Source organism: Meleagris gallopavo, chromosome 1, assembly GCF_905368555.1.
Source record: "Meleagris gallopavo chromosome 1, MGAL_WU_HG_1.1, whole genome shotgun sequence".
NCBI lineage: Eukaryota > Metazoa > Chordata > Aves > Galliformes > Phasianidae > Meleagris > Meleagris gallopavo.
The window spans coordinates 130,284,805-130,302,107 of record NC_139404.1 but is presented as its reverse complement, the minus strand read 5'-3'; the positions used below and the strand labels follow the sequence as shown (position 1 = coordinate 130,302,107).

Below are 17,303 nucleotides of genomic sequence, written 5' to 3'. Positions count from 1 at the left end.
ATAATATTGTTTATAGGATGTTCAAAGTGACACTCAACAGATACACGGCATTAGCAAGTATTGTAAAAGAGAAGTAGCAAGCTACTAAATGTCCCCGTTTAGAGCTGCCTTCTGAAATTCAAAAGGCAGGAGCACATATTAAGTGCAGTGCCCTGTGTGAGGTGAATGACTCAGACCTGTAGACCTTTTCCTGCCATAGTATTCAGACAGAAATACTGCTAACTGCCTGGCATGCACAGCACACTATTTATATGTTGTCTCCTATGAGTCTCGCATGTTCATTTATTTGTCTTTACCATTACTCAATCCTTGTTTAAAAACAAGAATTAGCTACCCCGCAGCTTGCTGGACTAAGATCAAGTTTACTGCAGATCGTTAAATTGCACCCAGTTGTCTGTATTGTAAGCCAAAACATAATTGGGTTAGAGTTAAAAAATTCAGTCCTCTGGAGACCAATATATTGTGTGCCACAGGCAGAGAACAGAAAGGGCGACACCACCATCTGAGGTCTTTGCAGCCACAGCAAACGAGTTAAGTACACTCAAGCAATTATAATGGAAAAACTCTGCTCTTCTTTTCGAAGAGTGACCAAAATGGGGGAAAAAAATCTTTAGGTCTTCCGGTATGTAAGAGAAACTTATTCCCTGCCCCAGTCTGTCTGGTCATGAGTCTGATGTTGAGAATGTGAGGAGATGAGGTTTCTGCATGCCACAGCAGAGCTTGCCCTTCAGGTTGCTGTTTTCCACTGGTGGTCAGGCTCCGAGCCTGGGAGAGAGGGAACACTAAGCTGAAAGAAGACGGTAGAATGTATCAGGCCACGTGTTCTGTACAAAAGCCTCTTCCTGGCCCCACAGACAACTTGCTGAAGCTGAGCAAGACTGGGTGCAGCTAAAGTGCATTAAGAACTGATAGATGCAGGAGGAGGAGGAAAGGAAAGAAATGGAGCTGGGGAGCACATTTCTCCTGGCTTCTCCTCTGCTCCTGTGGCTCTGGAACAAAGGAGACTCCTGGCCCTGGCTCAGGGCTGTTCTCTACAAAAATATGTATGCACGAGAGCCTGGCCTCACTGGCAGGGCTGTGCACATCTGGAATTTGACCTGGTGCTGCTGGTCCTGTAGAACTGTTTCAGATGTGTTCCTCTCTAACTGGCAGTATTACAGCAGATTGGCATGGCCTGGTATCGTCTGACATGAAGATTCAGATTAGCCTGTAGCAGTAATTAGTCTTCTTATCTAATTGTTACTATTATACCATAGTAGTTTTCCAGCTTTGAACATCTTTGTAATGCATTCTGCTATTTTAGCATGCCAGGAGTGAAAGCTTAATTCTAAATAGAGAACACTCTACTCCAACTTGACCTGAAGTCTTTCCAGGTCTTTCCTATATCACTATAGATCTTCCTCCTTAGAAATGGGATTGAGTCACTACCTCAGCCTGAGCAGGCTACCAAATGCTGCAGGTGAGTGAGGTACTCACATCTTCTCCAGCCATCTGGGCACAACAGCAGGTTTTGTGGGGGGAAATTAAGCAGCATCATGCAGGAGAATTGCTGTAGTGCCTCTATAGGGCATCTTGAGCCATGGGATGCAATGCGAGAGAAAACATATTTATGGGACAGTACTCCTGTGCAAATGTCATTTTAAGCTCTTTGAAACTATTGCCTCAGACCAGTGACTCAGGAGAGTATCTTAGTAAGTGCCAGAAATCTGAAAAGCACTATCAGCATCACTCTTCCAGGGATCAATTGTGTGGCTTAATAACAAATTCTGGTGATCAGGTATTCTAGGCTGCCCACTTTCTATTTTGTCCAACAATCTTAAGAGCTGTGATTGCTACTTAGGAACACTTGACACTGTCAGGGAGTTCCTGTGTGCTGCATGTTAGGAAATTCCTCTGCTCAACAGGAAGGCAAGCTGTGGAGTCATAATGCAAAGGGGTGTAATACTCTTTTCCTATACAATCATCTGCAGAAAGTCAGTTTGTTGTGTCACAGGATGAACAGGAGCAGTTTGGTTCATGGAGCTCAATTTCTGGCTTCTCAGCATTCTTGCTACCAAAGGCCCCATGAGGGCTGCGGGCAGGCTGCTATTCCACCAAGGGGAAAGCAGCAGTCTGGTCACCAGCATTTCCTGGGGAATGAGCAGGGGTTTGTTTGGTCTCTGTGCAGCTGCAAGGTGACTTTTTAATGGATGTGTGAAATTAGTCACTCTATCTGCCCAGAAAAGAAATTTTTCTAGAGCTAAAAGCATAAGTCTTTGCAAGAATTAAAAAAAATTAAGCTGTGTTTTTGGGAGTTGATAGTCTATAAATCCTGTAAAGGGCAGAAACAACACATGCTAACAGGTTATTACAAGAGCAAAACTGTAAGTAATACCCATGTGAATGTGCACATGAGAATATTTAAAAATCAGTGACTGTAGCAGAGAGATATTCTCTAAAAGAAAAAAGGGAACTTGGAGGGGGACAGTGACTGTAATGGTGAAGGAAACTGGTATGCATTTCCTAGGAAATTTGAGCTTTGAAGTGACAAAGAAAATGTTTCTCTCTGGATAAAAGACATTGTTCTAGTGCTGTCCTGTCTATAGCTGAAAAGAAGACACTTTTTTTTTTTTTTTTTTGCCAAAATACTTTTGTTTTTAGGTTGTGTCAGCCTATTTTGTATCATGGCTGCTTTCCAGTAGTGAAATAGACTTCAATGCAAACATAGCACTTTCTGGTGTAAAAAAAAGAGTCTCCTGGCATCAGTGGTATAGATCCAACCAGAAGTCAAATTCTTCAAAGAGCTTAAAGAAGGAAATGCCAGAAATACATTGCCAGATCTTTTAGAGTTCTGTGCTCTGAAATTAAGGAACTGGGTGTGTACCCTGACGCGGATGCATGTAGTACATTAATAAACAAGGAGAAGTATTTAGGGCAGGGTATATACTAAATGCCATCTGCATTTTTAAAGACTTTTGTGAGATACCTGATGTTTCGTGATTGTCCAAAGATACAACAATGTGAAAAGAAATATGCACACATGAGCGGTCTTACAAAACAATGACACTTGCATATACGAAGGGGTTATGTCCCTGCGTATAGTTGTTTGGATTAGCTAAGAATATGTTTGCTTTCAAAATACACAGGGAGTATGCAAGTTAGCTTTGCTGTTACCAGAGGTATGCCCTTTAAGCAGTTGCAATATTCTGCTTGCACAAATGTATGGCAAAAGCACTCACTCTTTGCAATCCTCACAGGCATAAGATGCTCATTATCAGAGACAGGATCTAAATGTTATAAAGAGCCTCTGCAATATTTTGTCCACACAAAGGTTTTTAGATTTAAAGGAAACAAGTACAATACAATATCTCAGGCCATACATAAAACACATCGATTCCTAAACCTTAGGAGTATGTTTAAATATGTCTTTGTGGCGGTTATTCACGTATGCAATGCGCACACACACACAACCTTACACACATTTGAATATATTGAGTATATCTATCCGTCAGTAGACAGAAAGAGCCATGTATTTCTCTCACTTGTCTGTGTACATACACCAGTGTACAGTAATGAATCAATCATAGATCCTCTTTAGTCCATAAATAGTACTGTATCTTCATCTTGTTGCTCACACAGCCAGTCAGATAGACGTGAAAGAATAAATCCAGCTATTGATGGGAAGTGTATGCTTTCATATTCACAATATTTAGGCAGAAGAAATTTCATTTGTGAGAGCAGAACTGTAATCTCTAAGGAAAAGGAAATCTTTAGTAAAATGGTGAGGGAAATGGATACTTGCACTTAACACCTGCAGCAGGGGAATTTCCCCCCTTAGGGAGCATTGGGCCAGCCCTGCTGTTATCAGACCCAGCTGAGAAGAGCTTGGGCGATTCTTACCTGAGGGAAAGAATTCAGAAGGTGAGAGAGGGCTCTGTTTGGTTTGGGAGTTGTCTGGTGGTGAGACTCAGAGCTGTGGAAGTGGTGAATGGTATGAGCCTGGCTGCCAGCAGCCTGAGCGATGAGGCCTGTGAAGAGGCCTGCAATGATGTGTGCTTGGTAGCTATGGTGGAATGGGTGGAGGAAGCTTTTGAGTGTGGTTTCAAGAGGCAAGAGGCTTCAGCAGCCGACTGAAATGCTAGGTGTTCATAGATAGAAACATTAGGCACAGAGAAGGCAAGTTCTGACCTGGTGTCCTCCCATTTCCTGTGACTTTTCCCAAGTGGAAGAAGGGGCTCGCTCTTCTTTCCAAAAGCCTCAGGCCAAATCTGTTCCAAGGAAACAAAGAGAAGAAACTATCATGAGCTTAAACCTATAAGTGAATTAGAGATATATCACTGCCAACAACATCCCATATTAGTTTATGAAGTTATTAAATAGAGAGTTGAATAGTGTGTTGTTTAAACATATTGTAATAAGAACCGAAGAATATAATTCAGAATTCAGTTTTCGGAATGTGCCATAGAAGCAAGAGGCTCACCTCTGCTTCACAGAAGGAGAACCGAAGGACAGAGCATTCATGGCATGTCAGCTTTGCACAGATTCCAGCAGAAGATGCCTCTGCTTGCATTCAGCACTCTGTGATGGCAGAGCATAACCACAGGGAACTCTTGTGCTAGCTGCCGTGCATGTGACTTCCATCAGAAATGGGAATTAGACTGTGCTTTTGAGTTTTTTTGGTCTCACTGTGGCTAGCTGGTTCCTTAAATGCTGAGCTTTGATGCATGGTGAATTATAAAAGCATTCTGACTGCCTCATGACCAGATGAGATAAGACAGGAGGGAGGACTTATTCATGGGAATCAAACAATCACTGAAATGAGGAAGATGTGCAGACATCTTTTCTTGTGAACTGTTGCTTCTTGAGAATGCTTTCAGTTTCTCAGTACTATTCAGAACCCCAGAGTTTCATTGGAGAGAGTCAGATAATCTTAAACTGTGAGAGTGACTCTCTCTACCATATTTTGTCCTGTATTGTTTCACCACCTTTTATCTTTTGCTAGTACCATAAAGTCACTAAAACAGCAATGCATGTATATTGCCACACCGCCTTCTCTAGTTGGAAGCAGGAGGATGTTAGGGGCCTCTAGGCAATGGGAAAGATAGTAGATTGTGAATACAATGCAGTCTCTTCCTTCTCTTACGGTAATTTGAGCTGACTGATAAGGGAGAAGGTAGCAAATTCTGCAGATTGCATCTGACTTTTTTTGCTGAAGAAAACATTTCCTTTGCTTTGCCTGCCTGACATACTTCCTGTAGCAAAGACTCACAGCAGCAAGAGTAAAATGTAATTACTTGATGAAAGAAGAAAGCCCATCCCAGAAGCAGATCAGCTCTTGATTCTGCTCAGAGTAGGTGATGGTACTCTGCTGTCGCAAGTCAGGCCTGCACAGGTACATTATCTTTCAACCTTTAAAGATGTCGATAAAGAGCTTTTTCACTGCTACTATAACGGCAGCATTCTGATACCATCTCTTCCAGGATCATATTTGGCTCTAATTTGGCTGGCTTTTAATTAGCGTTACTTGGACGTCTGGTTTCTCATCATGAAAATTATTTCAAAAGCCCAGGTGCTTGACACCTCCCTGTGTAATATCCGCTTTATGGAAAATGCTGTTGTAATAGCAGCTTCCTGACATATCGCTGAAGGATTGGGAACCCTGCTGTGCTAGGAAATGCACATCAAAGCAATAGGAGGAGGAATCCTAAATACACAAAGATAACACAGAAATGGAAGCACAGATAGCAGTAAGACCATTACACGCGGTATGGTAAATAGAACTAGAGCATAGCAGTCATTGTCAGAATCGATTGTTTGGTGGGAGCTGAGGAAGAGCAATGCACAGTTTAGTCGGTGTTTACAGAAAGCCCCTGTGGTGTGACAGGGAAAATGGGACAGAACACAGAGGGTGATTTTGAATCAGGCAGACTAAGAAGTAACATCCCTAGCAGACTAAGAAGTAACGTCCTTAGCAGAGCCAAGGCAGAAGCTGCATTCCCACTATCAAAGAAAGGCCGGTGGGTAAGTTGAGAGGGCCTTCAGTGTAAAAACTTTGATATTTGTGAGGACCAACGTATTAAAAACAGTAAAGGACACTGCAAAGGCTGTAGTTATCATGGAAAAGGACCTGTGTGGTGGTGTGCCAGCTATACAAGGCCCTGTCTTGAAACTGAGGCCTTGACATGGAGCAAGAAGGAATGTTTGGAGGGGTGGAGTTACAGGGAGGGGCTGGCCAGGCTGAGGGAGGCTTCAATGAAGAAACATCTTGGTAACATTGATAATACCTTGGTAATATTAACTGCTGTGTGGATATTCATTAAGTGATGCTTCTGAGGAACACCAGACATCACCATCACCTTCAGTAGTGGCAGTCTATCTGCTTATCATAGCAGCATGATCTGAGAACTGATGAAGCACAGAGCCTAGTTTTACTTGGCAGTGTGCTTAATGGGTTTTGCCCAAATTACTTACCGCCTAAGTGGATACATGGGCACAACCTACAAAGGAGTTAATGTGATTGTGGATATCTTAGTAGACATCACATCAATTCAGCTTAGTGGTGTTAGTTATGATGGTCTTGATGAAATTAGCCCTAATATAGTCAGAGAAGACTGTTTAGTAGTCCTTGAGCTGCTAGTGGCTGTCTTGGAGAAATGTGGAAAATAAGGGAAAGTAGCAGATCTTGAAAAGGGAGATGAGGTAGGGAAAATAGGAGGGGAAAGGGTGTTATATACCACTTAAAATGAAATACTGCAAGGAATGACTGAGCTATTTATGAATGTCCACAAGATAGCATGGATGTAAGTTCCAAACAACATGGTTTGGTGATGAAAAGTCAAATCAGATGATAACTGTTGTGGCAGGGCAAACAAGTGTCATGATATCCCCTCATGACACTCCCATAAGTACAGTCTTGGTGAATCTATTCATTGGGTTGATGCAGAGCTACTGAGTATGCTGGCTATGTTTTAATGGTGGCCATCCTTGTTCTGGCACTATTCAGTATATTTAAGGACATGGGTGACAGATCTAAGTGTATTTTTCTTACATTTGCAAGTACTAGCAAGCTGGAAAGCCTGTAGGCACAGTGGAGAACAAGAATAGAAATCAGAGTTCTCTTGAGAAAGTGGAAACATAGTCTGAAAAGAATATTTTTATTATAGAAAAGTACAAAGTGCTGCTCTGTATGTAAAAATAATCAGATGCACAGATATGAAAAGGGAAGGGGAGAGGGGAAGTAAGATGATCTAGAGCTCAAAAACTAAACTTGAAATAAGAATAAGGTAATCCTGCAAAAAAAAGTCTGATGTGTATAGGAGGCAGTCTCCAAGGCATGTGAAGTAGTCCTTCCACTACACTTGATTCTGGCACCTTGTGTCAGAGTGGAGCCAGACTTGGCCCAAATTAGGACAATACCTACAAAAGCATCTGGAGAATAAAACTAGTCAGAAAAGCTAAAAAAAAAAAAAAAAAAAAAAGAAGAAGGAGAAAATGTGGTGTAAATCTTCAAATGCACAGCAGATTGCCTCAAGGACAATGTGAATAATCTGTTCACAACCACAGTATGACATTGAACTCTAACTGAACAAGGGTAAGAAGAGGTTTTTCACCAGTAGAGTGGTAACTTAGTGAAAACATGAGGATTGTTCTCTGGAGACCAATCTGAAAAGAGTTCCTATTTACCCAGGCTTATCACACTTCACATGACAAATCAGCATATTGAGCAAGCAAGAGCTGAAGCTAATTACAAGTCTCTTTCAAATAACCATGCATATAAATAATCTGTCAACAGAGAGGAGTGTGTCTTTGGTGATTGCTGGAGACTCCAGAAGGGAGCCTGACAGTCCCACAGAGCCAGCCTGGATCACCATCGCAAGGCAGAAGCAGTGGGGAATGCAGCAGGAGCAGGAGCTTGATGGAGAGAAACCTGTCACTCCGGATACTAAATCAGATACAGAGAAACAGAATAAAGAGAAGGAAAGAACAGAGGTACTTACAGTACAAATTTGCAATGATTTCATATTATTACATTTATGTAATATTCCTTGAATCCACTGCTATTTTACTACTCAGATGCCATAATGATGACAGATACTTAAGGAGTACAACCATAAACAACAAAAACACTGCTCTCATAAATGTGTTACAGACGCAGAATTCCCTGGTTATTCACATAAGTAATTTTGTATATCCAAAAAATCCTGGAACTATGTGACGTGTGTAAAATTTCTTAGGTGCCCACTGCATACTTAGCAGAGGTAAGGTGTGGACTGTAGGCTAAGATAACCAAAATGCAGTACCATATTGTACAGTCTCTTTCAATGCAATGGGATCGATACAATACTCTCTCCACCATTTCATTGAATCTCCTCTACCTTCTGACTGATCTAACACGAATGTAGAGCCCAGTCCTAGAAGGATTTTAGTGCAACGTTTAAAGCTTTGAGAAGTGAAACAGGATAAAAATAGCATTTGCACTTGCAGACATTGCCAAGATATAAATTCTAGTTCTTTGTATATAACTGAAGTGCACAATGTGATGCCGTAGAATACGGGCTTCAAAGATCCTATGCAAAAAAGGTGATACCAGTAGCAAGTGATCTTCCCAGGTGACAAAGCTGTGCTAGCAGAAGTGCTTGGCATTAATACAGAATACTAACAAGGCTTCCCTGTTAGTGGGCTAGCTCATGGAGGCAGCAGCGTGCGAGTGCTGCTGCCTGTATTGCCTCATGCACAGTAAGAGCCCAGCACTGATGCAGGAACATGAGTGGCTTACACCAGTTTAGCATTCCCAGTGCAAATGACCTACTTTCTTGCTTAAAATGGTACTATAAGAAACCCGATTACTGTATTATATCCTGGAATAGAAAAAGATGTCTAGATGATGGAAAAACTAGCAGTGGTTTAGATTAACAGGAAGTAAAACCTAATAAAATGTCTAGGCAAGATTGTAAACTGCAAAAATACTCAGCACTGTCATAGCAGTTAAAACACAGAGGGTTTAAATGATCCCGAAGTACGGTTTCTGTGTCAAATGGGAAACTCCAGATTTTAGTTGGCATTGTTCCCTAAAATTCATGCCATGCATTTCATTTCCCTGTATCAGCTAGCAGAGAAATATGCCAAGATGCTCCTAACTGCTGTGTGTGAGTTGTGGTGCCACTGTACTACTCCTACTCTCACATGGCACCAGGCACTATCGCTTCAAGGTAGTTTTTGATACTGGCAAGAGAAATCATGAGAGGATGTGTTTCATTTCCTTTTCATGGAAGTTTACCTTCAATCCTCCAAAAATTCAATGCCCTAAGCCACAAAATTTGGGAGGTAGAAAGAGTGAGGCTGTTTTCAAATGCTGTGTACATTAGTGGAGCTTTCCAAATGGTTTGGAATATATTTTGTCTTTATAACAACCTACTAGGAGATACTGTTACAAATAAGAAGATACACAGAGGGATAGTTTCAGTTTTTGAAGCTGAGTACTATGGATGCTAATGTGAAACGCATAGAGCTCTCTGAACAGGTGTCAGTTCCAGTGAGAGGGGTGAACCGGTGTGTGATAACTCCATGTGATCTTTGGATCATAACAGGCATCAAATTCACTCCTTTTGCTCATATTCTTCCAGGCTGATCTTACTTATTCAGTATGCATTATTTGGATTTTAACCCTCTATGTACCTAGGGGTCAGTGAAACAGCAATGGAGCAAACCTTCACACTTGGCACCTAAAACAACTTCTGAAGAACAGAAGAAGGAGTCAAAGTCTGAAGCAAAAGAGCCTCTGACAGGAACCAATTCACTGACACATTTTGTCTCTGGTAGGAAAGAAAATGCTTAAAATGTATTGCTCTTACCTTGAAACCTTGTCTGAAGAAATCCTGTTTGAGTGTACTGGAGAAGGAGTAGGGGTTAGATCCTAATCCCTTCCCTAGTCCCACATCACCAAGGGCAAAGTGTTTTCTCAGCACTAATATCTGGAGATTTATGATGCCACATTCTGCTTTGATTATACTGTAGTCAGAACTAGTGTTGAAAGAAATGTGAATCAAGAGTGCCAGGCCATTTCACAGGATTGGGTCCCAAACATAAAAGGTAAAATGCATGCAGAACTATTTTCAACAGTGTTCAGTTTCCATGGGGTTTTCTAAGCACACAAGAACAATGTGCTCACCACTTCTCTGCCCATCAGTGAGTTGAAGGCTGGGAGGAAGTCTGAAATGAGTGTTCTCATTTGGCCTGGGCGTGAGCACAGGGCATGGCAGAGAATTGAGGTCATCTTACTGTTTTTTATAAGTTTAGAAACCAAAACATATTAGTCTTAAAAAATGTATTCTTTTGTTGCTCAAAGTGGTTATTGCCTCAGTAATGTATCGTAGAAGTTTTGATGTGAAATGCAAAGATTTTCTGCTGAAGAGCAAGACTCAGCAAGTTTTTAATGAAAGAGTAGAATGTATAGCTGCACAGCAAACTGGTCTGAAATGCACCTGTGTTTTATTCACAGTAGCTCAGTCATCAGCACCAGGGGACAAAGATGAAATCAGCCATTTGAAGAAAGCCAGTCCTGCTGCTCCAGACCAGCCATTATGGATGGAACTTGCCAAAAAGAAATCTCAAGCTTGGAGTGATATGCCCCAGATTATAAAATAGAATTGTGCAAATGAATAACATCATTTCTAAATAAGTCAGCTACTTAATTGAACTTCTACAGACCAATTAGTCACAGTGAAGAATGTCTGATACAGGAGAAGGCTCTTAACTATACAGCTGTGGAGAAAGCGTGCAATAGGTGCAGTCAAAAAGTTTACCTTAAGCAATCGTAGCAATCAGGATTGCAATGGATTACTTAAATTATGCTGAGAACATTCTTATACTTTGGAAAACAAAATTTCTGCTTTATCTATTTCCTGTGTTTTCTTCCTTTAAGGACGTTTGCATCAAAAGAGGATCTTTGCTAAACTTTGCTGAGTTTCAGTTGTTGCTGTTCTGTTTGATATATTTTTTTCTGTGTTTACATTTATAAACTGTGCACTAACTTCCTGGTTCTGTTGATGTGTGTCACTGGAATTGCCTCACGCTTTTTCTGTCCAACTGTAGAAGTTTTCATGAATGGCTTCTAGTGAGTACTCTGCTAAAATGTGCTGCTTGGACTCTGTGTTTGCTGAGCTGAACCAAGTGGTCCAGTCTCTGATTTTAGGTTACATTTCATGAGGCGCGGCAAATTTATGCATGACCATGAATAAAAATTCCTCAGGTTCTTCCGTGAGCAGCTTTGGTTGCGTGATATTTTCTAGAAGGTGAGCAATAAGGAAACTGGACTGAAGTTGGAAGCTCATGCAGTTACTTTTCAACCTGAATTTATTTGCAACTATCTTCTCTTTATGTGAAATCATCATTCTCAATTACGAGCATGGTGTTAGCAGCAATAGACAATTTTGCAAGCTAACAATAAATCCCACTGGGGAATTTCCTGGAAACTTAATGCCCAGGAATTAACGCTAAGGAAACTTAGCAGTGGCTAAGACAAACATTTATCTCTGTGTATATATGTATGTGTGAAACATTGCCTTTACGCTGCACTCCCTAGGTTTATTTATGTACAGATTTGTGATTTTCTTTCTCTTTCAGGAAAAAAAAATAATTATATATATATATAGGGAGACCTTAGGAAATGTAGGATTTCCTGAGAAAAACATCTGCAGTTTGGAAGTTTTGTTGTGTTGTCTTCTCTAAGGAGGTGGGGAGTAAAAGCTGGCCTCCCTCAGCAATGATTATTTAATTTTGCAACAAACAGCGCATTGGAACATGTGAATATCCAAGGCATTGTGATGGACTCACCCTGATGGACAACAAAACTCCACCGTAGCCACTTCCTACCACGGGACCCACCTCTCAGGCACTGCGCCACATGGGTCCCCAATGGGCAGCAGCCCTCCTGCCCCACTGAGGGTCCCTCTCCATGGGCTGCAGCTCTGGCTCAGCGCTGCTCTTCGTTTTGTTTTTGTATCCAGGTGATACTGTAGACCAGCAGAAGAAATGGGTACATTTTTCAGATCTGAACTCCCTCTGTAATAATTTTTTAGCATATAGTGTTATTTTAATATATATTGTTACTGTGTTGTGGCAATCTTGAAAAAATGGTTTCTGTATTAAAGGAGTACCCTGTGCAAAGAGGATGACGTTTTCAGGAAATGCAGTGAAAATTTAGTCTGTTAGTCTGTCTCCTTGCAGCCCTTACAATGATAAAATCTGCTGAATCGTGACTGAATTTTTTGAGCATGACCTGTATAGCTGCATGGGGAAGCATGGGAACCCATTGGACCATCTCCCGTTTTGACAGACAGGCACTGAAGAATACCAGAGAAGCAAGATGGAGGTCTGCTGGCATGACCTGTGCAATCCTTAGGAAAAAAACACTGGGTGCCTTGCTCCTTGTGTGGTGATTCGGCTCCAAAGAGGAGAATGGAAGCACCAAAGATGTAGATGACTTCACGGTGCAGCTAGATCAACCAGTGGAAGACAAAACCCAACAAGAGTTGATCAGTATGAAAGCCAAGGTCTTGGCCTCAGTGACTGCCATTGGCCTTGGCCTGTGCTATTGCCATGGGCATTCAAAGGCGGCAGCTGGAGGACTCATCTTTGGCACGGCATCCTGCCACAGGCAGCCTTTGTGAAAGACCCTGGGCTCTCTGGACCTCTCACCTGACAAGCTTTTGTTTTCTCACAGCATTGCTCTGCGCACATAGAATCATAGAGTCGTAGAATGGCCTGGGTTGAAAAGGACCTCAATGATCATCTGGTTTCAACCTCCTGCTATGTGCAGGGTCGCCAACCAGCAGACCAGGCTGCCCAGAGCCACATCCAGCCTGGCCTTGAATGCCTCCAGGGATGGGGCATCCACAGCCTCCTTGGACAACCTGTTCCAGTGTGTCACCACCCTCTGTGTGAAAAACTTCCTCCTAATATCTAACCTAAATCCCCCCTGTATATTTTTCTTTCTAAGTCAAAGGGCCCTGATAGAGTCCTAATACAGCTGTGCTGTCAACAGGTAGGCAGAATGTAGGTTCAGAATGTGTATTTTGCTTTGGACAGAAGGCTTGTTTGTGACTAAATACAAATCTATTTTTCTTCTCTGTATGAAAAGTGATTTCTGGTTAACAATTCACAACGCTGGAAAAGCCTTTCAGATCTGATCAGCTTTCCTGGGGACATCACTGTGTGTTTCCAGCTGAGAAGCAGTATGACTGACTCAAGCTGATCCATTTTGCTCAAGCAAGTGCAGTATACATTGTTGGTACAGAACTTCTAGCACTGACATAAAATGTAAAACTTCAGCCTTTGTTCATAACTCACACACATCAGCTCTCACAATCTGTATTATAGTCAAGGAACACCAGCAAAATGGACTGGAAAACAGAACAGTTTCCTTCCCCAAAAGTGCTTTGTGATGCATCTTTGGCTTTCTGTCCAAGGTGCAAGGTGACACTCTGTAATCAGTTTCTGTCCCTGGCAGTGAAGTAGTGTATGCAATGCAAATGCAGTGTGGGCCGTGCCTCTTTCTGTGCAAAAAGTGGAGAGTTGGCGACTTACCCAATTTACAAGTTGGATTATCAGAATTAGCCACCTTTGGAGCTCAGTAACTTTCAGTAAAAAAGTAACTAAATGATTTTTAATGTACAGCAAACCATAATAAATTTTTAAAGCCAAAATAGCCCTCCGGCCTTTGCTTTGATACAGTTTTGCGCTGCGTTGCTTTTGACAGTAAAAACATTCACTAAATGTATTTCATTTTTTTAAAGATGAAAAGAAACACAAAATCTTGTCAGAAAATATCCAGCAGCAGCGTAGCAAGGAGCTTGCTGTAATTTTGCGGTGCCATTAGTTCCCTCTTAGTCTAGAGGAGTGCAATAAACTTGTCAAAATGTTTGCTTTGTACATGTGATGAGCATTCTGCTGCGGATAACAGAGGTTTAATTACTGGGTTTGGTGTTTGTGGTTAGCAGATCGCTTTTGTACTGTTCTGGAGTCAAAGGCAAAGAAACGATTTGTGAGTGCTGGTCAGTGCTTTGTGGCTCGTGAATCAATACCGACTAAAGGGCCTTGTGGAGTATCACTCCCAGACAGTTCTCTGCCTTGTGTTACTCTTTGAAGCTTCCTACCAGTGTGACACATTCCCACAAGGTCCATTCAGATCTTCTTTTGTGATACCTTGGAGTGCCTTTGCTTCCCCCGCAGATCCCAGTTCTCTTCTGCGCACTGGCTGTGTTCCCAGAAGGAAGCCCTCCCGGCTCACCTATCGCAGCTGAAAAGGAGGTCGCTCAGAAAAGCATTGACCTCCCTCCTTCTCTGGGATCCCAGACGTCTCTCAAGAGCTGTTAGGAGCACAGCTCATTCTGCACTAAAGTGTTGAAGCAAAGTGATGGAGAGCCATTTTGCTTCCTTCCACCTCTCACACCTTTGCAGACTGTGCTTTCAGTGATTTCTTTTTGTTAGCCTGCAAGGCTCCCCTTATTTACTTGTTGGCATATAAAAGGGCACGTGTTGCAGACTCACAGTCCCTGTGAAGCCTGTCCTGCTGTCTTTAAGGACGCTGAACCAGCTGTGGTGGCATATGAGGTCCTCCTCATTCCCCATAGCAAGAAATCCCCATTTTTCCCAAATATAGTTTGACTTCTGAAGTTGAGAATTGACATGTAATTTCCTAACCTTTGAAAGTAAACTCTGTGAACTGATGGTTTCCCAGATGAGCCTTGAAGGTCCCTTCCAGACCAAGCCATTCAAACCAGGAGTTTCTGAACTGGAGAGCCAAGTTTGTCCCAAGTCAGGCTGTGCTAATGGTGCTTTCCAAAGAGATCCCATCCTCACTTTATTTTACTCTTTTTTCTTTTTTAACCCCCTCTGAATTTAATTGCAGCTGCCTGTAACCACTCCACAACACTGCCTACATCAAACTGCCAACAGGAACATTCTGGAATGAGCAGACAACACTCCAAATCACGACAAGAGGAGAATTAAGGTAACATCAGTTCAGGAAAACAGAGCCACCCTCTCAAAAGAAATACCAGAGAGACCATAATAAGGTGCTGGCTCTTCCTCTTCGCGCTCAGCGCAGGAGATGATTTTGACAGGCTCACTGCCCGTGGATAGCACAGAAGTACACGGCCCTATGCCCACTGTGCACCATGGCTCTGTCTCCCTCAAGTCCCAAACCTCTTGGCAAATCAGTGCTCACCCCCCGCCTTAGGTGTACTCATGGCTCACTGGCACAGCAAACCAGCACTCCTGAGGGCCAGCCCACACCAGGCCCACTGTGAGCACCCGGCTTTGCTACGTGGCGCAGACCCAGGCAGGCCGCCTTCACGACTGCCCAGCTCTTTGCTGCTTCCTCTTCTTCCTCTGTGGCTTTCCTCTTGTTTTCCCGAAGCAGCAGGTACCCTGAAGGCTGGCTGCCTTCCTTTTATTTCAGCCCAAGCACTGAGCTCCTTCCAGCAGCAGCAAGCAGGACAGCAGCTGCCCAGGGCAGCAGCTGTGAGTCACTTCTGATGGCGGCTCATGCAGTCAGCTGCTCTCCAGAGAGACACTGAGCTTTGGAATTGCCTCTTCATGCCACACTTTCTCTTTAGATGCCTCGATTACAGTGAGGATATAATTTATCTTACCTTGTGATCATGGAGAGGAGATGTGGGCAGGCTGCTTTTGCCTTGACCTACTTCACTGAAGCAGCAAAGAACGCAGAGCTCTTCTGGGCTGAGAAAAATGGCAGCAGCCCCCACCAGAACTCACTTGTGTGGGCTCATGCTGCCATGTGTGTGTGGGGGGGGGAGAGAGTGCATATCCCAGGAGATAAACCCACGGTGGCTTTCCCACTTGCTTTTCCCCTTTGCACATGTAGCTCCTCAGCTCTTCCCACAAAAGCCAGCCCTACTCGGACATGGGCACTGGCACCACGCTGCAGAGCTGCAGTGTGCAGGCTGGGCCTCAGGTGCTGCAACAAGGATAGGGGGAGGAGAAGAGGTGGTTTCCTTGGCTGCTTTTATGCAGATTGATGGACAGAAAGGAGCCTCTTAACTACATGCCGGCCTCAGGAATTGGTTTGAGCAATTTGGAGTCCTCATTAGAAAGTAACAGATAAGCTTGGGAGAGCATAGGAGGACACACGCTTAATTTCCTGTGTAACATTATTGAAATACCACTAAAGAGTAAAGTTGTATTTAAAGGGAACATAAATCTCCATCTTGCCTCAATAAAATGAACTTTGAATTTTATGCTTCCTCTAAATGCAAGTTGAAACGTTCCACTTGTTAAAATATTTTATTTTAGAGGAGAATGCATGGCTCCTAGGACATACGAGATTCTTCCTCCCAATTTAATGGGTGATGACGCCTTTAAAAGGAAACAATTTCTGCTTCCAAATTCTGCTTTTCCCTTGAGCAGTTGAGAGCAACTTGGAGGTTGGGCACAGCAACTGTTCTGATCAGCCTGAGTACATGACCTGACAACCAGCAAGCTGCTCTTCTGGCACCGAGTCACACACCGGCCTTCAGCTGACCCCAAAGGTTACTCACAGACACAGGGCTCACCTCCAACGGGCTCAGTATAATCAAATGAGTCCATTCAAAACAATACATATTGACTAAAGAGTGAATTAAGCCATCAAACTCTGGCTTCCTGATCTCTCCGAGGTTTGGTGCCTGATCTGCTGTGCTTTTAATGGTGTTGTACTCAGATGCTCGTAGGAGTTGCTGTAGGTGTTTGCCATGCTCGGGGACCTACCTTAGAGCAGCATGTTTTGATTACTGTAGCTTGATGTCATTGTCTCTTTCTGGCTAATTCATTTTACGAGCCTTCCCTGCTGTTAATAAACATAGTGGTGTTTAATTATTGAGACATTTCATAAAAATGTTTTTGAGACAGATACAAGTTTTATGTTGTGACTAAATAATTAAACATTATGCAAACATTATGCTAACAACCCCAGCATTCTGGTTATGTAAAACAATACTTGGATAATGGCCTTGTTTGCACACTGAGTTAGTTTTATTGGGCTGCAGTGAGTGGCAGACAGAAGTATAATTCCAATTTAAAAACATAAATGGGTTTTGATGAAATAGGAGAAACACAGAGGTTAGGCTGAGGGCCAGCCTTCTGACACACTCAGGTGTGTGTAGGGAAGGTGACATGTGTCCCCTGGAGGAGCCGTGAGCATCCCAAACCTAGGCTGACCTAGCAGCTGGAAGCCCCTCCTAAATGCACATGGAAGGGGCAAGAAACACAACTTGCACCATGGGACAGAAGGGGATGAAAACCATTGCTTGCCATCATCCCGCTTA

At 42.8% G+C, this 17,303-nt stretch overlaps 1 protein-coding gene across 3 annotated transcripts in view; it reads left to right on the top strand.

Annotated features, from left to right (window-relative positions):
• The window catches only part of CRACDL (CRACD like), a 62,173-nt gene extending 48,491 nt beyond the window's left edge, over nucleotides 1-13,682 (top strand). For 2 of the 3 annotated variants that reach the window (XM_085213753.1, XM_010727687.4), the window contains exons 9-11: nucleotides 7,772-7,968; nucleotides 9,659-9,794; nucleotides 10,478-13,682. In XM_085213753.1, coding sequence (XP_085069879.1) covers nucleotides 7,772-7,968; nucleotides 9,659-9,794; nucleotides 10,478-10,623 — 479 coding nt within the window. In that variant the 3' untranslated portion in view covers nucleotides 10,624-13,682. The remainder of the gene's footprint in view (nucleotides 1-7,771; nucleotides 7,969-9,658; nucleotides 9,795-10,477) is intronic. The other variant, XM_010727693.4, reaches the window with a different exon arrangement.
• The last annotated feature ends 3,621 nt before the right edge of the window (nucleotides 13,683-17,303 follow it).